Here is a 25,032-nt window from a genome sequence, read left to right on the forward strand (position 1 = left end):
CCAATTTTCTAAAATGTATGATTTTAAAATATTTAAAATATTTAAAAGGGATGTGGGTGTTGCTGTGGTTTAAACCACTGTGCCGCTTGGACTTGCTGATCGGAAGGTCGGCGGTTTGAATCCCCGCGACGGGGTGAGCTCCCGTTGCTTGGTCCCTGCTCCTGCCAACCTAGCAGTTCAAAAGCATGTCAAAGTGCAAGTAGATAAATAGGTACCACTCTGGCGGGAAGATAAACGGCGTTTCCGTGTGGAAATATACTCAGAGTCGTAAAGTGATTTCATGCTCTTTATTCAGCTCATAGTGGTGAGGAGGAATGAATGAAAGTCCCCCTGCTTTATATACATTATTTACACAATGGGCCGCACATGATTGGCTAATTCTGGAATTCTACTGTAAGCCAATCAGGTTGTGGATTCACTTCTATCTGGAGCATGATTGGGTGGTTCCTGCCAAACAATCATACTGCTGCATTGTTCTAGGACCAATCAGACTGCTGCATTCTGAATCCTATTGTTCTAGGACCAATCAGACTGCTGCAGTTTGGATCCTATTCAACTCAGTACATAACAGTGTGCTGCTCTGGTTCGCCAGAAGCAGCTTTGTCATGCTTGCCACATGACCCAGAAGCTGTCTGCGGACAAACGCCAGTGAGATGAGCGCACTACCCCGGAGTCGTCTGCGACTGGACCTAATGGTCAGGGGTACCTTTACCTTTATAGTTATTATTTTAAAACTTACATCCCACCCTTCGCCAAAACCTCCACTGCCTTGTGGGATATCTTTGGGAGAATAAAAGCCCAAGGAGTAAATCCTACACAAATCCAGAGTGGAGTCCCTAAGATGGTTGGATGATGCCTTGCACGCCTCCTTCTGGCAATTCCCATAGACATGCTGGTGCCAAATGTATTGCTTTGCTTTCCTTTGGACCACGTCAGCAAGGCCAGGAGGTCTTGTCATCTGAGCATCCCAGCACCTCCATACGCACTGCCCAGGATTGCGCCCCAGGAAAGTCACTTTGCTGTTGCTTATGCAGTGGTTTGACTTGACCCCCAAAGGCGCACTCCATTGTCTCTTGAGACAGATGGATGCTGAGCACAACCCTTCTCCATAAGACTCCAGCATGTGAAACACCCATAAAGGAATCTGTAACCTTTAAAGCAACAAGACTGGTTCATCAAGTTAGATAGAGCTTGTTTGCTACTGGATTATATTTTCTACAGGAAGCTGGTGATGGAGGAATCTAGTACAGTGGTACCTTGGGTTACATACGCTTCATGTTACAGACTCCGCTAACCCAGAAATATTACCTCAGGTTAAGAACTTTGCTTCAGGATGAGAACAGAAATCGTGCTCCGGTGGTGCAGCGGCAGCAGGAGGCCCCATTAGCTAAAGTGATGTTTCAGGTTAAGAACAGTTTCAGGTTAAGAAAGGACCTCCGGAACAAATTAAGTATTTAACCCGAGGTACCACTGTATTTCAGAGCAAAGTCCACAGAGAAGCTGGAAAAATGGATCTAGGCCAGGGGTCGGCAACCTAAGGCCCATGGGCCACAAGCAGCCCATGGGGGTCATTTAACCGGCCCATGGACCCCCGCCACCTGCTCGGGGACCCACGCTGCCCGCTCAGTCAGCTCCCGTGTGCCACACTAAACTGGAAGCTCCAGCAGCCAATGAGAAGCAGTGCACACCTCCTCTGTGTCAGAAGGAGCGCCGGAAATAGTGTTTGTGCATGCGTTTGTTTGTGTGTGCGCGCACTCCGGCCCACTGCGGCATCTGTGGGGCCGTGAACCGGCCCAAGCCACAAAAACTTTGCTGACCCTTGATCTAGGCAGGCTGGAGATCCTGTCAAATTGGCAGTGATGCCGTTAGGTAATTTTTGGTTAATCTGGACTGTATTAGCTTGCAAGCCCCCTTGGCTTTTGTAGATGGAAATGCGCTTCATTGACTTAAAGTGGGCTCCTGTGGCTCCTCTCTCTAGGTCAGGCATGGGGAACCTCTGGCCTGGTGTCCCATCCATGCCTACGCAGCCCTGAAGAATCTCCACAAGTCACACCCCTTCTCTACAACCCACACTTCACACTTGCCTGCTCCTTGAGTTCTTTTGGCTAGCTAGGATGTGGCTGCATACACAGCAAACATGTAAAGCACATGACTTCCCCCCCTCCAAGAATCCTGTAGTTTACCTCCCCCCCCCCAGCAGAGGTACAATTCCCAGCACCCTTAACAAACTACAGCTCCCAGGATTCTTTGGGGGAAGTCATGTGCTTTACATGTGTGATGTATACACAGTCTGTGTCTCTGAACTGTGGCAATGTCTCTTTGTCTGGTTATCTCCCGCTTGGACTACTGCAATGCGCTCTACGTGGGGCTACCTTTGAAGATGACCCGGAAACTACAACTAATCCAGAATGCAGCAGCTAGATTGGTGACTGGGAGTGGCCGCCAAGACCACATAACACCGGTCTTGAAAGACCTACATTGGCTCCCAGTACGTTTCCGAGCACAATTCAAAGTGTTGGTGCTGACCTTTAAAGCCCTAAACGGCCTCGGCCCAGTATACCTGAAGGAGCGTCTCCACCCCATCATTCTACCCAGACAATGAGGTCCAGCGCCAAGGGCCTTCTGGTGGTTCCCTCACTGTGAGAAGCCAAGTTACAGGGAACCAGGCAGAGGGCCTTCTTGGTAGTGGCACTCGCCCTGTGGAACGCCCTTCTATCAGATGCCAAAGAAATAAACAACCATCAGACTTTTAGAAGATATCTGAAGGCAGCCCTGTTTAGGGAAGCTTTTAATGTTTGATGTACAGTGGTACCTCAGGTTAAGTACTTAATTCGTTCTGGAGGTCCGTTCTTAAGCTGAAACTGTTCTTAACCTGAAGCACCACTTTAGCTAATGGGGCCTCCTGCTGCCGCCGCGCCGCCAGAGCACAATTTCTGTTCTCATCCTGAAGCAAAGTTCTTACCCCGAGGTACTATTTCTGGGTTAGCGGAGTCTGTAAGCTGAAGCGTATGTAACCTGAAGCGTATGTAACCCGAGGTACCACTGTATTGCGGTATTTTAATATTTTATGGAAGCCTCCCAGAGTGGCTGAGGAAGCCCAGCCAGATGGGCGGGGTATAAATTTGTTGTTGTTGTTGTTGTTGTTGTTGTTGTTGTTGTTGTTGTTGTTTTGTTGTTGTTGTTGTTGTCTGGATGTGGGGATGTGGTGTGAGAGTGTGAAAATTTCCAATTTTAGTTTGCTGGAATTTAGCCTGCTCTGCAAAGGTTCAGAATCACAAATCTGCCCTACCCACTATTGCCCCTGGACCTGCCCTCGGCTGATTGGCACGTGGTCATGTGTTTTGGGAGCCCTCCTGCTTTCTCTGCTGAGTGGGCCCCCCGGCCATCCCCCAAATCCTGTCCCGATGGTGCCAATGCAAACGGTGAGGGGGGGAGCCAGTCTGCCGCCATGGATGGCTTCTGTGCAAGGAATGGATGATGGGAAAAGGAGACAGCAGTCAGCGTGCCGCATTAATATCTATCACGGCTGCAACTTGATTAAAAATATTTTGATTGATTAAACCTATGAGTTTTAGTCGATTAAGCTATTGATTCAATTTGCATATGCACGCAAAAACAATATTTCTAAAAGCAAGAATCTCGCTCCCTTTGTCTTATTTATTTCGTTGCTTGGTTTATACCCCTACTCTTCAAATGAAATTCCCAAATGCAAAATCCAGATAGCAATCTGACTTCAGTTTCCAAAGGCAGCCCCACATATAACATGTTACAGTAGTCTGATCATGACACTGCAAGAACGTGGGGATTTAGTTGGCATTCACATGTGTCGTAGGCATCAAATGTGAGAGAAAAAGTGGGAGTTGTTGTTGTTGTAGTTGTATTTTAATTTATTACCTGGTCTTCACCCTATGACTAGTGCTTGCCATCAGCATTTGTATTAAAAAGAATAATCCCATTTAAAAAATAATAATAATCTGCTTTTTGATTAATTGCAGCACCTTTTCAGCTGATTGAAAATCTTAAAACTGATTAACCAAGTTAAACGTTGCAGTTCTTCTGCCTTTTTTCAACATTCGTACATCTGGGAAAATGGGAAGCTGCTTTATACCAAGTCAGAGCATGAGTTTATATAGCTCCCTTTTGAAAACACTGACTGGCAGCGTCTGTCTTCAGACACGGTCTTTTCCCAGCCCTGCCTGGAGACACCAGGGATTGAACCTGGAATGTCTGAATGCAAAGCACTGGGTTATGGTCCTCCCCCTTCCTTCCTTCCTTCCTTCCTTCCTTCCTTCCTTCCTTCCTTCCTTCCTTCCTTCCTTCCTTTCTGCATTCCATCCCACACCTGTGTGACCAACAGCACAACGCTATACATGTCAACACCAATGTAAGTACCATTAAGTTCAGTGGGGCTTGCTCCTTAGGAAGTGGGGAGAGGACCCAGAAACAAGCTATGCAGACAGGAACAAGCTTGAGTCTCAGTGGCGCCTCAAGGGATGGGACAAGTTTAGCCAAAATGCCAATGGTCTCCCAGGGTGCATCTCTTGGCTCGGTCTCATATAAGTGAACAGTTGCCTCTCAGCCCTGCAAGGGACAGTAAAGCCTTGTGGCCATGAGGGCAACATTTATCTCCTTCCCCTTGACACTGAGTGCTCCAGATTTCATTGGGGATATACTAGTGCTGAATGTATCCATCTTCACAGACCTCACATGTACACCACCCTCCTCATAGGTCCTTGCAACATGCAGCAAACCCACCACAAAATTTGGCATTTTCAGACCCTCCAAGTGCCGCTATTTTCCAGGGACAGTCCTGGATTCACAGAAGCTGTCCCAGTTTCTCATTTGATCCCTGAATGCTCTTCCTTAGGATGTCCCTAGTTTCATTGGAGAAATGTTGGAGGGGATGGAGTTATGCGACCCCTGAGCCAAGGAGATGAATAACCATACAACCTTTAGAAGACATCTGAAGGCGGTCCTGTAAAGGGAAGTTTTTTTAATGCTTAATGTTTTATTGTGTTTTATTGAATTGGAAGTCGGCCAGAGTGGCTGGGGTAACCCTGTCAGATGGGCGGGGGTACAAATAATACTATTATTATTATTATTATTATTATTATTATTATTATATAGGACGTTCCTATTTTCACTGGAGAAATGTTGGAGGGTATGCATTTTGTTCTTGCTTTCTGTCAGTTTATCTATCTACCTTAAGGTAAAGGTAAAGGGACCCCTGACCGTTAGGTTCAGTCGTGGCCGACTCTGGGGTTGCAGCGCTCATCTTGCTTTACTGGCTGAGGGAGCTGGCGTACAGCTTCTGGGTCATGTGGCCACCATGACTAAGCCGCTTCTGGTGAACCAGAGCAGCGCACGGAAATGCCGTTTACCTTCCCGCCGGAGTGGTACTTATTTATCTACTTGCACTTTGACGTGCTTTTGAACGGCTAGGTTGGCAGGAGCAGGGACCGAGCAATGGGAGCTCACCCCATTGCGGGGATTCGAACCGCCGACCTTCTGATCGGCAGGCCCTAGGCTCTGTTTTAAACCACAGTGCCACCCACGTCCCATGTATCTATCTACCTTAGCCATCTCTTGATTCCACTCTAGAGTGGCCAAGAGACAGGACGTAGGGGGAAGGAGCTATGCGACTATAACAGGACTGTTTGCGGATTGTGAGCAGGCTTCTCCATTTTCCGTGGCTCCCATTCATTTCTAAGGAACAAAGGAAATAAACAGCAGCTGGGCCATCTTTTCAGGGAGAGGGACTGTGGAGTGTTCTCTGGGCAAGTAAAGCGAGGTCAAGCGTTAAGCTTCTGAGACCTTGCTGTTTTCTGGGAATCTCTGCAGGTCAGAGACCTCTGGGTCCTTTCTGCACTTGGAGACCTTGCCCGGAACACGAGGCAAGGCCTAGCGAGGATTAGATAATTCCAAGGCTATCAAGGGCTATCTCCATCATGCCTCAGAATGCCAGTTGCTGGAAACTCTTGCTCTCGTGTCCAGCTTCTCACTGGCATCCGGTTTGCTTCTCTGAGAACTGGATGCGGGAGGAGATGGGCCTTTGGCATAATCCGGCAGGCTTACTTACGTGGTGTAGTGGTTAGAGCAGGCTTCCTCAAACTCGGCCCTCCAGATGTTTTGAGACTACAGTTTCCATCATCCCTGACCACTGGTCCTGCTAGCTAGGGATCATGGGAATTGTAGGCCAAAAAACATCTGGAAGGCCGAGTTTGAGGAAGCCTGGGTTAGGGTGTCAGGCTAGGAGCTGGGAGACCAGGGTTTGAATTCCTACTTGGCCATGAAGCTAACTGGGTGACCTTAAGCCAGTCACTGCCTCTACACCTAACCTACCTCACAGGGTTGTTGTGGGAGACAGCCATGCATACCACCTGGAGCTTTTACCTAAGTTTATTTCCATATTGTCTTTTGGCAAAACGGCCCCCAAGGTGGATCACTGAGGTCAAAATAGATACAAGATTTGACTAACAAGGCGCAACTGACAATAATTTAAGACGGCAAAATCCCACCCTTTTACACACACACACACACACACAACAGCAGAATCACACCATTTTATACACAAACACAACATCAAAATCCCACCATCACTCTCTCACACAAACACAACAGCAAAATCCCACCATGTTACACACACACATACAAAACACAGCAAAATCACACCATCTTTTATACACAAATACACATACACACGTACACACACATGCTTTGAGCTCCTTAGAGAAAAAGGTGAAAGATAAATGCTGTCAATCCATCCATCCATCCTGTTCTTCTAGTACTGTGATCTGGGGAGATCCATACTCTGTCTCCCAGACCCGCCCCCCCCCAAGGAGTCAATATGGATAGTGGCTTCATTGTCCCCTTGATATCCTGGAGGCCTCAGGACACATGTTGCATAACCCCATTTGTATATATCTGGAGCGGGTTGCTGTAGAACTGAGTCTGGATACGGCAACCACCATGAAGCTTGGGCAAAACGAAAATGGATTTGTTCCGCTATCAAAACTTCTCAGAAGTGGTTTTGCACAACCTTTAAATAGAGGGCAGCACCACAGATGCCCTTGCTGTGCTATGAGAGTTCTCTGTGTTTAGGGGTGTGTGTGTGTGTGTGTGTGTGTGTGTGTCCATTCAACCACATTGTCAGCCTCCAGAACGGATCAGTTTTCCTCCCTCCAATTCCTCTTCATTCTCTCCAGTTCATAGAACGCCGATCTACGAGCCGCTCCTGGTCCCTGGCACCCCCAAGTGATGGAAATGCTGTGATTGAAGGCGATTGCTGGACAAAACAGGGGAATTGTAAATAATGTAGGACAATGCATTTAGCAAGGGAGCTGGCGGCAAAGGGTGGAGGCTGGTGGGGTGGAAGGGGGGGCAGGGGAGAACAGCAGGAGGGGGGGCGGGAAGGCTGCAACTTTTGGTATTGATCAGGAATTAATATATAACCTTCAAGAACGCGGCGCAGAAGTTCAATATGGTTGTGAAAGCCCAGATTGCTGCTGTCTGGGTGATAAGTTACCCCTGGATGCCAGAAGGGATGCAGCTGCTGATTACAAATGCACTCGGAGAAACCTGAAATTTCAATTTGCTGCACAAATGTCACCAAATGGCGCCGGCTCCTCCTGGGATTTCGGGAAGAAGTGCGGCTGTCCGCTGACCTCATTACCCTCTGCCCTTTCCCCAAAGTTCGGGAAGGTGTCCAGGCTGACGGCGTCCGAGCTGTAGGGTGGGGGACACCAGACTGTCAAATGGCCGGACGCATTGATATCCAGCCATCTGGACATTTGTTTAAAAGAACACAAAAACACAAGACAAGCCCTGCTGGATCCGGCAAGTGCTCCGTGTGGTCCAGCATCCTGATCTCACAATGGCCAGAGATACCCGTGGGAAATCCGTGAACAGGGCTTGAGCACAGTGGCACATGGCCACCTGCAATTCCCAACAACAATATGTCACCCTTCAGTTGAGCTTTCAAGGCCACCTTATACCAGATCAAGCCACTAGCCTACTGAGCTCAGGAATCTGGGACCCTCTAGACTTCTCTGTCTGTACCCTGGCACTTCCGGGCCTTCTTGGTAGTGGCACCTGCCCTGTGGAATGCCCTCCCACCAGATGTCAAAGAGAACAACAACTACCAGACTTTTAGATGACATCTGAAGGCAGCCCTGTTTAGGGAAGCTTTTAATGTTTGATGCATTAAAAGGTAAAGGGACCCCTGACCATTAGGTCCAGTCGTGACCAACTCTGGGGTTGCGGTGCTCATCTCGCTTTATTGGACAAGGGAGCCGGCGTACAGCTTCCAGGTCATGTGGACAGCATGACTAAGCCGCTTCTGGCGAACCAGAGCAGCACACGGAAACGCCATTTACCTTCCCGCCGGAGCGGTACCTATTTATCTACTTGCACTTTGACGTGCTTTCGTACTGCTAGGTTGGCAGGAGTAGGGACTGAGCAACAGGCGCTCACCCCATCGTGGGGATTCGAACCGCCGACCTTCTGCTCGGCAAGCCCTAGGCTCTGTGGTTTAGACCACATCGCCACCCACGTCCCTACGTTTGATGCATTACTATATTTTAATATTGTGTTGGAAGCTGCCCAGAGTGGCTGGGGAAACCCAGCCAGGTGGGCGGGGTATAAATAATAAATAATATATTATTATTATTATTATTATTATTATTATTATTATTATTATTATTATTCCACCAGGTCATAGCCAGTCAGGGACTGGGCAGAGGAGGAATGGTAGAGCCCGTCTCTCCAGCCTGACCCTTCCAGAGAAGAAGAAGAAAGTTCAGAATTACAACAGAGGCTTGAAGGAGATCACAGCTCAGAGGCAGAAGAGGGGGAAACCTGGAAAATAATGGGAGAGGAAGAGGAAGATACACCAGAAGGGGTACAGCTGACGGACACAGTGTCTTTAGAAAGCATTCCAGACCCCGCTTCTCCCAGAACCCGGTGGGCCTTGAAAGTAGGAGAGCAGAGAGCTCAGAGGCAGAGGGCACATTTCTCGACCCGTAGTAATGACACATAATGGGAGAGAGGGAGGGGGTGGAGAGTCACTCAGGGCAACGCCATTGCTCCAAGAGGCTGTATTTCTAAGCCTCTCTCTGTGAATATTGAATAAAAAGCATTGGCAAGAACTTTCCCTGTCTTATCCGTTCCTGGCAACCCACTGTGGGCGTTGGATCCTCTGATGCCTGACATACCCCATACCTTCTCTTCATGGCACATGCTTCCCTGGTCATACTTTACACCAGCCTCAGGTGTTTTTGCCTGCCTGGAATGTGTCCTTGAACTCAGATCATGCCACCTGCTTGCCTGGACGGAGGATAAAGAGATGTAGAAACTAGGCTACTGTGCAAACGTTAAGTTTACATGCATTCCTCAAACCACTGTTGGCTCTGCCCCGGACTTGTTCCTGGCAAGTAGCTGCTGGAAGCTCTTTGAGAAAGTGGATTTTAGACAATACTGGCGCTGTGGGTTAAACCACAGAGCCTAGGATTGCCGATCAGAAGGTCGGCGGTTCGAATCCCCGCGACGAGGTGAGCTCCCATTGCTCGGTCCCTGCTCCTGCCAACCTAGCAGTTCAAAAGCACGTCAAAGTGCAAGTAGATAAATAGGTACCGCTCTGGTGGGAAGGTAAATGGCGTTTCCGTGTGCTGCTCTTGTTCGCCAGAAGCAGCTTGGTCATGCTGGCCACATGACCCAGAAGAAGTATGCTGGCTCCCTCGGCCAGTAAAGCGAGATGAGTGCCACAACCCTAGAGTCGGCCACGACTGGACCTAATGGTCAGGGGTCCCTTTACCGTTACCTTTTTTACCTTCATTGGCCAGGGATCAAATCTGGGACTTTATCCATGCCAAACACATGCACTGACATGGAGCTATAGCCTTTCCCTTATCTCTGTACAACATCCTTGTGGTGTTAACTGCAATGTCGGAATGGCAGGACTTGCTAGATAGGCCATGCTTGCTTTGCTGGCCATCTCAAGCTTTTGCACAGCTCAGGTTGGCGAGGGGGCGTCGAAATCCTTCTGCCACACTGTTAAATGGATCAGAGTTGTTTGTCGATTTGCCTTGCAAGCAGCCGGCGAATGCAATGATGTTTGGCTCCTTCCACGAGCAGCCTCATTGCCGCCCCTTCCCTCTGCCTTTTGCATAAATTCAATTACATTTGAACGATTAACAGAGAGAATTTAAACATTTCTGTTTACAGATCAATTTAATAAATCTTCCAGGGTTTAATTTTTCATTTCTGGACAGAGAGGGGAGGGGACAGATGAATTGAAAAAGTTTGGAGTCTTCCAAGTACAGCTCTTGGTTGTTAAATGGTCCATAATGTATACTGAGGCTGCATTCCTGCAAGCAAGAACCATTGAACCCAATGGAAACAAGCAAAGCATTCGACTGTGAGTATCTGTGCAACAGACTTGGAGGGCAGCCCTAAGTACTAAGTGTTCAGTAGGCTCTCTAAGTTCAGTGGGGCTTATTCTCTAGTACGTTTATTTAGTACTGGAGCCTTAAACGGGTTTAATAGACATACACAGTTCCTTTCTCCAGGAAATCCTGGGATCCGTAATAGGTGACCAGATGGAATAGAGGCAGCATTAATAGTTGTATAGAAGAAAGAATTTCAGCAGCTGTAGCTATTAAAGGTCCAGCAGCCCTCTTCTCTTCTGCATCTGACCATGCTAAACTGCTGTTCTGTGAAGAAGGCTCCCGGTCTCCAAAATAAAATTATCAACACCCTAACCAATTTACAATTTCCAGGATCCAATCAGTTCAAAGGATAGAGAGGCTTTTACAGTTCAGTTCCATGCATATTTACTCTGAAATAGGGGTGAGCAAATCTCTCAGTTTTTGTTTCTTGCAGTTTCTCTCTTTCCCAATCTTCAGTTCAGCTCTCCACAATTCCACTTATCTGCTCGTGAATTCCTTTCTCAAAAAATCCTCATGAAAATTCATTGCCACTTAGGTGCAAATTTCTCCTGATACACACATTTTTTGTTGGCAATTTTGCCTAAGTATTTCCCCCAACACAATATGCATTTTGCATATTATATTCAGCTGTATGTGCATTTTCAGGCACAATCTATCCTGGTTGTATGCATTTTTGCACACATTACTAGGGTGGAGAGTTGCACTGCAAAATTCAGAGAGGTGGGAATTTTGAAAGACGGTTGTGTTTCAGTTTGCTGATTGTTTCAGGAAGCATGAATTTGCATCAGATTTCTCCCCCATTCCTACTTGGAAGTAAATCCATCTTAGTTTAATGGGGCTTACTCTCAAGTAAGCAGTCATAGTCTTGCAGTTTGAGTCTCAGCCATGGTGCAATGTGACGAACATTGGGAAACTGCTACACTGATGCATGACCTGGCCTTACGTTGGCCACATGCAAAAGAGGGCCAGGGCTTCTGTACGTTAGCAGACACTATCCCTGCCACTGCAAAGATTAATATGCAGTAGCAGGATCCAACGGTGAAGGCTACTTATTGTCACTTTGCTCACTACATGTCCTATTCTGCAAAATTCAATGTACATACAGTGGACGCTCGGGTTGTGAACATAATCTGTGCGGGAGGCATGTTCGCAACCCGCAGCGTCCGCAATCCACAGCGCCACGTCTGCGCATGCACGGGTTGCGATTTGGTGCTTCTGCGCATGCATGAGCGCTGAAACCCGGAAGTAACCCGTTCTGGTACTTCCGGGTTTTGGCGCATCCGTATCCTGAAAACATGCAAAGCCACTTCCGACGTAGAAAGGAGGTGGGGTTGTGGGCTTCACCCTCCCGCCATGCGCGCGGGGGCTGGCTCTCAGTCTCCGCGCGATTGATGGCATCCCCGATCATCCGCTGGCCAGCCGATGGCCTGGGGGGCATGGCCTGCTCCATTTAACGCAGGCGCGGCCGGGGATCTCCCTCTTTGCCGCTTCCAGCTGCTCCAGTTTCCCACCCTCCCGCCCTTTAAGGTTTTCGTCTTTGACCTTGCTATGAACCTCGGTTGGTCGCCGATAAGGGGCCTGGTAGGAATCTTTTTCCAATCGGCAAATTGGCACCAGCCACTTGGTTTTTTGTGTACCTCGTAGCAAATCATCACAACTACTTTAATATTGGCGGTTAGGCATTGGTATTTGTATTGTTATGTAGATGGAAGGGGGGAAGAAGCTCCATCACCTCCCCCACATATTGAAGGGTAGTCCGATAAAGGATTCTGGGGGGCGTGGCCCTGTCCGAAGCCTATGGAGGTGAGGGCCTAAGGCACGCCCCCTGGCGGTGACCCCGAGGGAGTTCCTAGTTGATGTACATCAGCAGGACTCCCCCTACTGGTGGTTAACCCTTCCCGAACTTCTAGCGGACAGGCTGAAGCCGGATAGTCAGTTAGGACCAATGCCTAAGCCAATACCACTCATCACCTGTAACCAATAAAGTTGTGGCCATATTTAGCCCATTAACCTTAAATATCTGTGTCATGTGTCTTTATTTCCACTGGGGGGAGGCGGGAACTTGCCATGCAACCTGAAGCATCTGTAACCTGAGGTATGACTGTATTATGGGGGGGGGGGAGGTCCAGGGCCTTTAATGAAACCCACAAGCCCCGCCTGGACTCCTCTCAGATTTAGCCAAATCCCGTCCCCATCTTGTCCTCAAAAACAGTAGCTGGGCTGGGGGAGCCATCACAAATGGTACACAGCCCATTGAGCTTCTTGAATTCAAGCATTCTACTTCCCTGGCAGGACATATGCTTTTCACACTGAAGGTCCCACCTTCAAAATCCATGTGTTATGGGAAGAGGCTTCTGCCTGAAGCCGCAGAGAGCTGCTACTAGTCCAGGTTGACCAGGGATGGGGAACCTGTGCCCCTGTTCTTGGGTTCCCGCTCCCACCAACCCCACAAAGCATGGTCAAGGGTTAGAGATGACGGGAGTTGCAGTCCATCTTGGGACAGGGTTACAAATTTCTCATTCCTGCCACGGAGGATGCTGAGCTAGTTGGGCCTGCTTGTCTAGTTTTGGGGAAAGTTATAGCTCAGTCACCCACCCTTTGCAAGTCCGGGGTGTCAATCCTTGGTTTCTCCAGGTAGGGCTGGCGTGTTGCCTGTCAGTGTAAACAAGGCTGCTCAATGGGTGACGCCTTTGTCTCCTTCATGGTCCAGCTTCCTTCCTAGTTCTGATTCTGCCCAGGACTTCCCTAGGCCAGATCCTGTCCGGCTGCTTCTGGGCTCAGTTGCTTGCAAACCCACCCATCACTTTGGCTTGCTGGACCCTCCTATTGATTACGTGTTTTCGGGTGGCAAAGGCTCGAAAGCTGCTTGGTCAAGCCAGCTAGCCGCTTTCGTGGGTTCATGCCAGGCTGCGGGGCAGGGGTGGGCTCTGGCGGTGGCGCGGGTGCCGGGTGGGGGGTTGGGTTGCTTTTGTTTGGGTGAATAAACCAGGCTTGTTGGTGGAATATTAATTAATAATAGATGAACACGCATGCATTATTCAGGCTCATAAAAGCAGATTTGCCCTCCAGGCATTGTACAAGGATCACCCTTCTTCTCCCCCTCCCTTGTTTTCTTCGTTTTACAAGAAAAAGATAAGCACATAACTGATGCCTGGGTCCTTTTTAATCCAAATGCAATAGGATGGCCACAGGTCCTTGCCACACTTGTTTGCTTGGCATGCTGAATGGGACACCCAAATCTTTCCAGGGATACCAGTTCAGTTAAGCATTTTCCCGTCTCTCTGTCTCTCTCACACACATAAGCAGTCGGGGCCTGCTCATTTGACCCCGTCAGATCTGCAGTGCACCCCTGGCGCAATTCAGCTGCTCTTAAGACAGGGACAAACAATCCTCCCCATGTGTTCCTTTTGCTGGTGGAAAATTTGTTCTGCCAGAAAGCCGTAGAGATCTAGTGAGCATTTGTTGGCCCTGAAGGTCAAGGCAGGCCTAGGGTTCGCCAGGCGATGGGGCTGATTTGAAACATGGGAATATAGAAAACTGCCTTGGTCCTGCACCGAATCAGACCATTAGTCCATCTAACTCAATACTGTCTACTCTGGCTGGCAGGCACAGGGTCTTTTTCAGCCCCCCATGAACCACAGTATGAATGTGCCTTACTTCTCGAGGATCAAGCTCTGGGGAAAACAGCAACCCTTGGTTGGTTCTGGAGAAATGCATTGTGTGCTTGGCAGCACTGATTGGCTAGTGCCTGCGAGGTCACCAAGAAGCCTTTCCCCAATCACCGGAGCTGTTTAATACGTGTTCTTTTTTTATGTTGACCCTGAGTGCAGCAGCTGTGAAGAAGGCAGATTTCATGCTAGGGTTCATTAGGAAATGGACTGAAAATGAAAACTGCTGATATCAAAACTGTGCTGTGTGGCCGCATTTGGATGGCTCTATACAGTACTGGTCACTTCATCTCTTGAATGATATTGTATAGCTGGAAAAGGTTCAGAAAAGGGCAGCTGACTGAATTGATGCTTTTGAATTCTGGTGCTGGAGGAGACTCTTGAGAGTCCCATGGACTGCAAGAAGATCAAACCTATCCATTCTTAAGGAAATCAGCCCTGAGTGCTCACTGGAAGGACAGATCGTGAAGCTGAGGCTCCAATACTTTGGCCACCTCATGAGAAGAGAAGACTCCCTGGAAAAGACCCTGATGTGGGGAAAGATGGAGGGCACAAGGAGAAGGGGACGACAGAGGACCAGATGGTTGGACAGTGTTCTCGAAGCTACCAGCATGAGTCTGACCAAACTGTGGGAGGCAGTGGAAGACAGGAGTGCCTGGCGTGCTCTGGTCCATGGGGTCACGAAGAGTCGGACACGACTAAACGACTAAACAACAACAAAGCATTTAGGAGGCATTTGGCCAAACTGGCTAGGACCGGGAGACTCCGAGACCAGAGAGAAGAGACGGTGGAAGAAGACTGGAAGAAGTTTAAGGAATATTTGAAAAAATATGTTAATATTTAAATCTTAGAATAGCTTTGGAAGTGGATTTAGGCTGTAGGGTTAGAAGTAGAAGATAGTGTATTTTAAAACAGTATTATTTGTAAGTGATAAAATGTGAAGATTTTTATGGTTAAAGTAAGTGTGATAAAAAAATGGTTAGAAATTATGATATATGTAAACTGCTAAAGATGAGGCAAAATGAAAATCAGATGGGGGGACTTGGGGAAGCCCACCTAACAATGTTTAGAAAAAATAAAGATAAGACAAGAATCTGTTTGTATTGTTTGTTTTTCTGCTTGTGTTGTTTATTTGTGTTATAAAATGAATAACAATTTTTTTGGGGGGAAATCGGCTAGGACTGAGGATGATATACAGTGCTCCCAGCCAATGGGAAGGTTGGACTGCTAGCCAATAAGCATCTGAGATTAGTCTGGAGCAACTGGAGAAGCTTAAACTGCTCTCTTAAAGCATAGCCTGGATAGCTCAGTTGGATAGAGCACAGTGATGATAACGCCAAGGTTACAGTTTCAATTGCCATATGGGATAGCTGCGCATTCCTGCATTGCAGGGGGTTGGACTAGATGATCCTCAGAGTCCCTTCCAATTCTATGATTCTAGTTTCTGAAGCGGAAGGCCTGGTCTAGCAGATATTTAGTCTCCGTGAAGGTTTAAAACGCACCTCTCAATTCCTAATGCTCTTCTTTGAACAGAATATACAGATTAATAAATATTATTGTTGTTGTACAACTAAAAATACCATACTTTTTCGTGTATAAGATGATGCTTTTTGCTAAAAAAAAATAATAGGCAAAAATGGGGTGTCATCTTTATACACAGATAGTGAATGCAGAGGGGGGGGACGTGCGATTAATGGCAGCAGCAAGCAGGAGATTGGCAGTGGCGATTGGGCAGGTGATTGGTGGCTGCAGCAAGGCCTGCTGGTGATTGGCTGCAGCAATTGGGCAGGCGATTGGCGGCTGTGGTGAGGCGGGCAGGCAATTGGCAGCTGTGGCAAGTGGGCGGGTGGGCTGTTGGTGGCAGCGAGAGGGCAGACAATTGGCGGAGGTGGCGAGGTGTGCAATTGGCAGGGGCAGGGGCAGGCAGGCGGGTGAGCAATTGGCGGAAGTGACCTCCCCCACCCCCCTAAAAACCTAAACAACTTAATTTCTTAATTTTGGGTTAAAAAAATAGGGGTCGTCTTATACATGTGGGCGTCTTATACACAGAAAAATACGGTATCATAGGATGAAACAGGAGGGTAAGGCTGCCTAACCTTCCTTCTAGTATTTGATGTCCGATATCAAGCATGATCATATGGACTAGAAACTTAATTTTAAAATGCTGTGAAATTTTGTTATAGCAGTTCGGACGCCCCATGTATTAGCCATGTCTAATGAAATCATGGATACAGCCTTGCTTTTTCCATGAGCCAAAAGGTTGTGGGGTGTGGTTTTTTGTGTGTGTGTTTTTTTTGTTTGCATTTTATGCCTAGCTCCTCAGCTGAGCTCACTGGGAGGCGAAAGGAACCCAAAGCGTCTGCTTTCAGCTCCTATTTTATGGAGACAAATCCATCTGAATGCCTGCTGGGAGCCTGTTCCTGAAGCTGTGACAGAGATCTCCGCATAATTGTAATAATTTATGGGGTTGGTGTGATTATTAATGCAGCTCTGAGGCAAACTAAACAAGTGGATTTAGGCTCGCAAAACCTGTTCAAACATAGCTAAAAACCCTACAGAGGTCTTGGTGTTTCGACTGCGTAGCCTTGGTTTTGCCAAGGCCTTTAATGAGGGAGGCCATTCCTTCGTCAGAGGCAGCCTAGGAGAGAGAAGAGGCAGCTGTCATTATTATCCAGCAACAGATCAGAAAACATTACGGCCACATTAGTCCCGCCTCACCCTATAAATATTCAGCCGTAGGGAAGATCTTCGCTTTTCGTCACCTTTGCTTTTTAATTATTTCCCTGCACGTCCCACAATTTCTTTATTGGCTTCTTTTTAAATGGCATATCTGGAGTGGGGGGAACCGTTCGAGGTAGTGCTGTCACTATTTCTTGTGGGAGTGAGTTCCACAGGCTGCAAATTTGCAATGGCGCCTCCCTCCTCAAAGCCTCCCGGCTTCCTGGGCTTTGAGATGGAGGCGCATGGGGAAAATTTCGGAGACTCACCTAGTTCTGCTAGTCCACTGCTCGTATGCCACTGGTGTCCCTGAAATCTGAAAGACTCCTGGCAGCAGGCAAGTTTGGGTCTCTGCACCCAGCAACAGCCGCTCACCTGACTAGGTAAAGGTGGCCGCAGGAGCAGGTGACGAATCAGGTGGGGTGGCGGCACCTGCCTCCGTGTCACAGGAAAGTAAGTTAGCCATACCACCCAGCGAACACTGATGGATTGGGTCCACCTTCCTCTCCTCACTCAGGATTCCACAGAAGGACGTTCATCCGCACGGTGGGAAGATTGCCTGGACACAAATAAATAAATAAGGGACGAGAAGAAGACAAATAGCCGACAGCTCCGGCGACGCCACCGCTCCCCATTCCTTCTAGTTCATTATTCCCTTGTCATATACACTTCCGTGTTACCATCTGCCGCTCTGTTAGGATGTGCCCAGTCAGTCCTGGTTGGTGGGTGTGCATCTCCTGTCCAGCTGGAGCGAAGGTTTATATTGGCTGATATAATCAGACGGCGCTCTCCCCCCCCCCCGTCTTGATTGATTGTGCCTCTCCCTTCCCACATTAACTTGCAATGAAGTGCTCCTGTACACCGAAAGACATTTGTCATGTGCAGTTCTGAAGGCTGTTTATAACTTAATTTACTCCGCGGTAATAATGATTATATCTAAATATTTATGGAGAGGTCAGGCTGAATAAATTCCTTGCTAATTCCACGGTGCTGCTGCCCTGCCTGGCTGTTGCTTCCCTGCTCTTCCTGGATCTCACTGTCCCATCCTCAAAATGCCGGCCAGATGATCGGGCGGTTCCCTGCAGACCTCGCGTGACGAGGGAGGAAGCAAGGTGATCAACTGCAGGTGTTGTTCCTGCGGAGCACAGCCAGGGAGCCAAGATGAGCTGGAAGGGACCTTTAATTTTAGTCCCGGAAGAATGTCATCATCATCATCATCATCATCATCATCATCATCATCATCATAACTTATTATTTAGATCCCGCCCATCTGGCTGGGCTTCCCCAGCCACTCTGGGCGGCTTCCAAAAAAATATTAAAATACTGTAGTACATCAAACATTAAAAGCTTCCCTGAACAAGGCTGCCTTCAGATGTCTTCTAAAAGTCTGGTAGTTGTTCTTCTCTTTGACATCTGGTGGGAGGGCGTTCCACAGGGAGGGCGCCACTACCGAGAAGGCCCTCTGCCTGGTTCCCTGTAGCTTTGCTTCTCGCAGTGAGGGAACCGCCAGAAGGCGCTTGGTGCTGGACCTCAGTGTCCGGGTAGAACGATGGGGGTGGAGACCCTCTTTCAGATATTATGGGCCTCTCAGGTCCTCCAGCACCACTTCTGGGGGTGATGTCATGTGACATGATGCATGTGACATCATGATGTCATGTTTGTTGATGTCGCTGGGCACCTATGATCTGGGGCCCAAGTCTGTGCCCCTGCCAATTCATCCCTGATAATTAATTTATCCTTCATCCCCACCTGCAAAAGATGTTTCTGCTTTTCTGCCTTATTTATTCTCAGGGCACTTTAGAATTCAGAGACTGCTGGGTTTTGAACTTACTGTTATCAGGTGACTGAGGACGATGTGTTTGCGTTTTCCTTTCCATTAAACATTTGTCCAGTGCTTTGTAACCACCCAGGCTGACCACACGTCCTGATTTGAAAAAGTCTCATGGGAGGAGTTTCCTCAGGACATTTTACCTGGATTTTAACTGAAGCAAGGAAAGCCAAGAGGCCAGTTACCAAACACCTGAGATTGCTGCATTTGCTGATCTCATTTTTTTATGCTAAATCCTTCCTTCTCATTTCCTGAGAAGTAAAAAAAACTTCACCTATATAACAGTGAAGAATTTTCAGGTGCATACTAGGCGGCATCCCTGGTGAAAGGATGAGAGGGACACTCACAGAGGAAGGACACTCACAAAACATTTTAGCCACATTGAAAGTAAGCTGAATGCAAAATGATAAGACCCCCAGCCATGGAAATTCCACTGAAATTTTCTCTCCCCTTTGATAACTTTCTCAGGCAATTTTTCCTCTCGTTGATCGTTGGGAAAATGGTGCGAAGCCAATATGGAAGAAATGTTTGCCACAGCGCTAGTTTGAGAGGATGCCTATTGGCCAACATCTGTGACGTCCATCAGAACGCACAAAAAAATGTGTCAAAAATTGTCGCGCGTGGGACCATGTTCTGCTGCTTTTCATAGGGGTGGGACAATTCAGGGAAATGTTTGTGTGCAGAGCGGGGAAGCTGGCAATCCCTTTACTTCATGGCTGTTTGAGTTGCTGTCTTGCAAATCGCCCGTGCAAAAAATCTGCAGCCTCCAGCAGGAAAGAGTGCTGTGGTGACTGGAGCAGAATCTGATGCTGGACCATCATTTTTAAGAGAGTTGAAGGGGAAGTGATAGAGAACCGCACTTCAAAAATGCAGCGCCACCCGCCTAGCCAATATCTTTGCCTTTCAGCTTTCTTTGGGGGAAGCAAGTACAAAGGATGGTTTGGATCGAAGCTGGGAGGGCTATAAAAGGACAGTGAATGGTGCCCACAGGGGTGTTCCTGCTGCTGAAGTTTTTGTTCTTGGCAAATCTCTTCCTTTTCTGAGGCCATTCACCTAGGAATAGCTCAGGCACAAAAGGGGGCCTTTTGTGACAGTTTGAAGTGTAAGGAAAAGGGATCTTTAAAGCCATGTAATCCTTGCTCCAGGAACAAATGACACTTCTCAGATGTTTTCCAGCTTATTCTCCTTACCCTTGAACCCTTGAAGAAAAAATGTAGGCAAATTGCTAGACTTTCCTTGAGACTTTGCTTCAGATGTTGCTTCCATTGACCTTAAGATCCCTTATACTTCACCTTGATCAATGAAATTCCTTGGTGGGTCACTTTTGGTGGTTCCCCACACAGCCGAGTTTCACTAAGGACTGAGTTTTTAGCATGGCAGTTCAGTCCTGTCCTGTGGAACTCCCTGCCAGCAGAGGTTCAGCAAGAAGCATCTCTGTCTTCTCCCAGACATCTTCTCAAAACTGTACAGTTTGGACAGGACTTCACGCTAGGAATTTTCTATTTTTAACCTACCACTACCTATCGGTGTTCCATTGATGCTTCTAATTATGATTTATGGATATTTATGGACTGACTTCATTGCATTCAGGTGTTGTAAGCTGCCTCCATATACCGTATTTTTCGCTCTATAAGACGCACCAGACCACAAGACACACCTAGTTTTTGGAGGAGGAAAACAAGAAAAAAAACATTCTGAATCTCAGAAGCCAGAACAGCAAGAGGGATCGCTGCACAGTGAAAGCAGCAATCCCTCTTGCTGTTCTGGCTTCTAGGATAGCTGCGCAGCCTGCATTCGCCCCATAAGACACACACACATTTCCCCTTACTTTTTAGGAGGGAAAAAGTGAGTCTTATAGAGCAAAAAATACGGTACTTTACGAACATGCGTATTATAAACATTTAAATTAATTCATGGTGGATTCCGTACAAATTTATCCTAACATAGAAATGCAAGACAGGCAAACATTCAGCAGATATGGCTTCCCGCCCCAACAATGCATTCCGTGCCAGGAAAAATAAAAAGCTTTGCCCTTTGAATTTCTGCCTGTTTGCCCATAACAGCAGAGCAACTGCTTCGTTTTTGTTGAACATAGGGCTAATCTAGATGTGCACTTAATTACCCAGCAGGTGGTTTGTTTTCCCTTAATTAATTACGGGGTGCGGAGCCCAATTCTTATTGCAAAGTCAGCTCCTGAAAGAGGGGAAATTATTCTTCACTCAGCCACTGATACTGGAATTGAGATTTCTCTCACCCATGCAGCTGCTGGTTTGGGAAGGGAAATGCAAGCTGGCCTCCACTGCTATCTCAAAGGAGGAGTGAAGAGATAAGGGTCCCCTTCTTAGATTCCTTTTTCTGCGAACTTCCTCCAATTCCCTCGGCTATCAGAGATTTGCTGCAGGTGGTGACTTTCTCAGTGCACACGAACGCAAGATGCCCAAGCCCAGACCCGCCAGGTGTTCCTATTTTCCAGGGACATCCCTGATTTATATGTGCCGTCCTGGTTTCTGATTTGATCCCGGAATGTCCCTATTTTCTTTTTTTATATAATAATTTTTATTCAATTTTAACATATAAATTATAGTACATACCACAAAACTTCCTCTCTTATTCAGTATTTTTTGGACTTCCATCAGCTCCTCTGATGATCCACCGTTTTAACCACTTCTTATGCATTTCTTAAATTCATATTACCTTTAATTGTCTTCACTAACTGTCAGGGAACTGCCATCGGAACTAGAGGAGGAGGCGAGGCTCCACAGCGATGCTGGAGAGGGGCCAAGCAGGGAGAGAGGCAGGTCTCCGGCTGGGGAAGAAAATCAGCGCAACACCAGGGATAGAGGGGGGCCGATGGGGGAAGCAGAGAGGAGGCTCCAGGACTCTTCGCAGGAGACCAGCGAGGAGAGCACAGGTCCTCCGCTGCCCACACCCACCCTGCGTAGAAGACTTCCGCGCAGGGAAACTAGGCGGCGACTTGGCGTCAAAGAACTTCTTTGCTGGAAGAGGTTCAAGAAACACCCACTGACGGATTCTGCCAGCGACTGAACAGCCACGGAGGGGATGGCTGTCCAGAGAGAAACGGTTTAACCAGGCAACCTAGCCCAGAGCGGCGGTAACTTACGCACAAGCAACCCCTAAAGCCATTACACTAACCATCCTCCCCCTTATCCATTTTTGCAATAATTCCAATAATACTCCTCACAAAACTTCTTGGAAACCTACAAATGTAGTCTGATCATCACAATTACTTTTCAAATAGTCTGTAAATTTACTCCAGTCTTCTGTGAATTTCTGGTCCCGCCGGTTTCAAATCCTTCCTGTTAATTTATCCAGTTCTGCATAGTCCATTAATGTCCCTATTTTCATTGGAGAAATGCTGGAGGGTATGGAGTTATCCGACCCCAGAGCCGTCTGAAGGCAATCCTGTATAGGGAAGGTTTTTTTAAAAAAACGTTTAAATAAACAAAAATATTTTTATTTATACCCCACACTTCCCGGTTCAGAAAACTGGGCTCAGGGCGGCTAACAACAAATTTAAAACACTTAATTGTAAAAGCAGCATAAAATACAGTATAAAATGTTTTATTATGCTTTTATATATGTTGGAAGCTGCCTAGAGTGGCTGGGGCAACCCAGCAAGATGTGTTGGGAATAAGTGATCATATTATCATTATGGAATGGGACGTCCCTGTTTTCATCGGAGGAATGTTGGAGTGGATGCAGGCCCACCAGCAGGACCGGAGTGCAACAGCGCTCTCCCTGCTTGTGATTATTCGTGGCTCAGTTGTTTAGAGCGTGGTGCTGATAACGCCAAGGTTGCAGGTTTGATCCCCGTCTGGGACAGCTGCATCTTCCTGCCTTGCAGGATCCCAATTTTATATGTTGTGTCTTTGCTTCTCAGTTTGTATTGGGTTGTTTTATGCACTGTGGCTTGCAGTTATTTTTATTGATTCTAGCTTGGAAATTATTTATTGTAATTGTTAAAGAGTGAATTTCTGTTCCATTATCATTTGCCGACATTGAATTTGATTATGTGCTATTATATCCTAACGGATTATTGAATGCTACTTTATTTGATATAAGTTGTTTATTTTGAAGGTACGTTTTTATTACGACATTTTGGTATCGGATCAGGTGGTTATAAGGTCTGTGCGATCTCTGTTGTTTCTTCAGCTTGCAAACCGTCTTGTGCATAGTAAGCAAGGCAGTGTACAAATTAAAAGTGAAATGAAAATGAAAATACTCAGGGTCCCGTCCAACTCCACAATTCTATGATTCCCATCAGCTGGCATTCAGAGGCGTAGCCATCGTGGCTAGAAGCTATTGACAGCCTGCTCCTCCATCCTTTCCCCCCCTTTCTTACGTTATCATTAAGCACTTTATTGAATAGTCACCATACTTTTAGGTTGAATACTGTATACAGGTTCTTTGGAACGGTTCTATCAATAACATATCAGTTCTTTGGAGAAAGCAGCTGCCTTGTAGGGCTCTGCATCCCGAACCAGTTAACTCTCCTGCTTCTGTGTCCCACTAACTACACAGTGGAAGGAGTCTATCTTCATGCTTTCTCATACACTCTGGTGCAGATAACGTTGTTCATTTCACACTCCACAACCAGCTTTCCATCTCTTCTATTTTTCTTTTTATTGTAGTCTCTTTGCCATCCCATTTCTGCAACTGATTGAGCAACCCACTGTCTAATGTTACAATACTCTTTACTTGCCTGTCATCTGCTGTGGTCTCATCAAACTTTTCCCCCAGTTTGAAGGAAATCTCAGTGTTCTTTAAACTGCTCTCTGTTTTGATGGTTATAACATCTCTGTTGCAACTGATGATCACATTGGGCTTGGCAACACCAGCCACCTTTCTGGTGGCAAAGCCCACGCCAAGTTCTTTCATATAGTCATCAATTTTTTCTGTGGAAACAAGCTTCCAAGTTCCCAAAAATTGTTCACACATGGTGTAGGATTAACTAAGTTTCCTGAGGAACTTCTTACAAGTTTAACTAAGCACCACAAAGAGCACAGCACCTCTCCTCCATCCTCTTTTAAAGCCACCATCACAGCTTCTTGTCAGAGTGAATTCCAAAGTTTTGTCTGTCCTGAATCTTCCACATTCAGCTTCAAGGGACCTCCTTGAGGTCTAGTGTTATGAGAGAGGACTAGCTCAATTTCTCCACCTGTGCCTAGTTTTATATAACTTCCACGTTCAAAGGATGGCAGCAACCTCTCTTTGGAATTCTCCCCTGTGCTGTCCTTGTTCTCTTTCTGGCCAGGCACTTTTAGGATCTTTTACTTGTACAGTCATACCTTGGTTCTTGAACAGAATGTGTTCGAGGAGTCTATTTGACTTCCAGGACTGTTTGAAAACCAAGACACGGCTTCCGATTCGCTGCAGGAGCATCCTACAGTGAATTGGAAGCCACAGAAGCCACACTGGATGTTCGGCTTCTGAAAATCGTTTGAAAACTGGAACACTCATGTTATGTACTGAGTTGAATAGGATCCAAAATGCAGCAGTCTGATTCGTCCTAGAACAATAGGATTCAGAATGCAGCAGTCTGATTGGTCCTAGAACAATAGGATCCAGAATGCAGCAGTCTGATTGGTCCGCAGGAGCCACCCAATCCAACTCCAGGTGGAAGTGAATCCGCAACCTGCTTGGCCTACAGGAGAATCCCAGAATTAGCCAATCATGTGGAGCCCATTGTGTAAATAACGTATATAAAGCAAACATTTTGGGGGAACTTCCATTCTTCACTACTATGAGCTGAATAAAGAGCATGAAATCCACACTCAACTCTGAGTATATTTCAACCCACTTCCAGTTTTCGATCATTTGGGAGCCGAAACGTATGAGTTCCAAGGCATTCAGCAACCAAGGTATGACTGTAATTGTTTATAACTTGATCTGCTTACTGCTGATTCAGGTTATACTGTATTTTGTTACCCTTTTGGAATTTGTCCTTCGTTCTGTTGATGTAAGCAGCCCTCAGCGGTTGGGAGGGACTTTGGCTTCAGAACAGTACATCTTTTATGCAGAAGGCTCTGGGTTCGATTCCTGTCATCTCCAGTTAAGAAGGACCAGGTAGACTTTTGCCTGAGGCCCCAGAGAGCAGTTGCCAGATACAGTCAAAAATATGTGGCTGAAGAGAAAAACAGCCTGAGCAGGAATAAGGGAGATCAACATCCTATTTAGATATTTTTTTAAAAAAAGAAAGAAAAGAAATTCTGAGCTCCAGAATCCAGTCAGAAATTCAGAAGTACCATGAGAAGGTTTGTATACTGGTTTCCATAGTCGTTTCCCGCAGTCCATCACTGCTGCTTGTTGAGATAAGATTTTCGCTCAAAGTGGGGCAAAACCGAACAGAGAG

The 25,032-nt window shown here is 47.0% G+C and overlaps 1 protein-coding gene across 1 annotated transcript; it reads right to left on the reverse strand.

The window, feature by feature from the left end:
* Positions 1-23,014: 23,014 nt before the first annotated feature.
* Positions 23,015-23,699, reverse strand: LOC310745298 (fatty acid-binding protein, adipocyte-like). Its single transcript, XM_083577486.1, has one exon. It carries the CDS (start codon positions 23,616-23,618, stop codon positions 23,256-23,258), a length of 363 nt encoding a protein of 120 aa, XP_083433612.1. The 5' UTR covers positions 23,619-23,699; the 3' UTR covers positions 23,015-23,255.
* Positions 23,700-25,032: the final 1,333 nt, after the last annotated feature.

This window comes from Podarcis filfolensis (assembly GCF_964270895.1).
Source record: "Podarcis filfolensis genome assembly, chromosome: 12".
NCBI classification, from domain to species: domain Eukaryota; kingdom Metazoa; phylum Chordata; class Lepidosauria; order Squamata; family Lacertidae; genus Podarcis; species Podarcis filfolensis.

Coding starts and splice junctions, on each gene's coding strand:
- LOC310745298 (XM_083577486.1), bottom strand. CDS start 23,618: ATGTGTGAACAATTTTTGGGAACTTGGAAGCTTGTTTCCACAGAAAAA.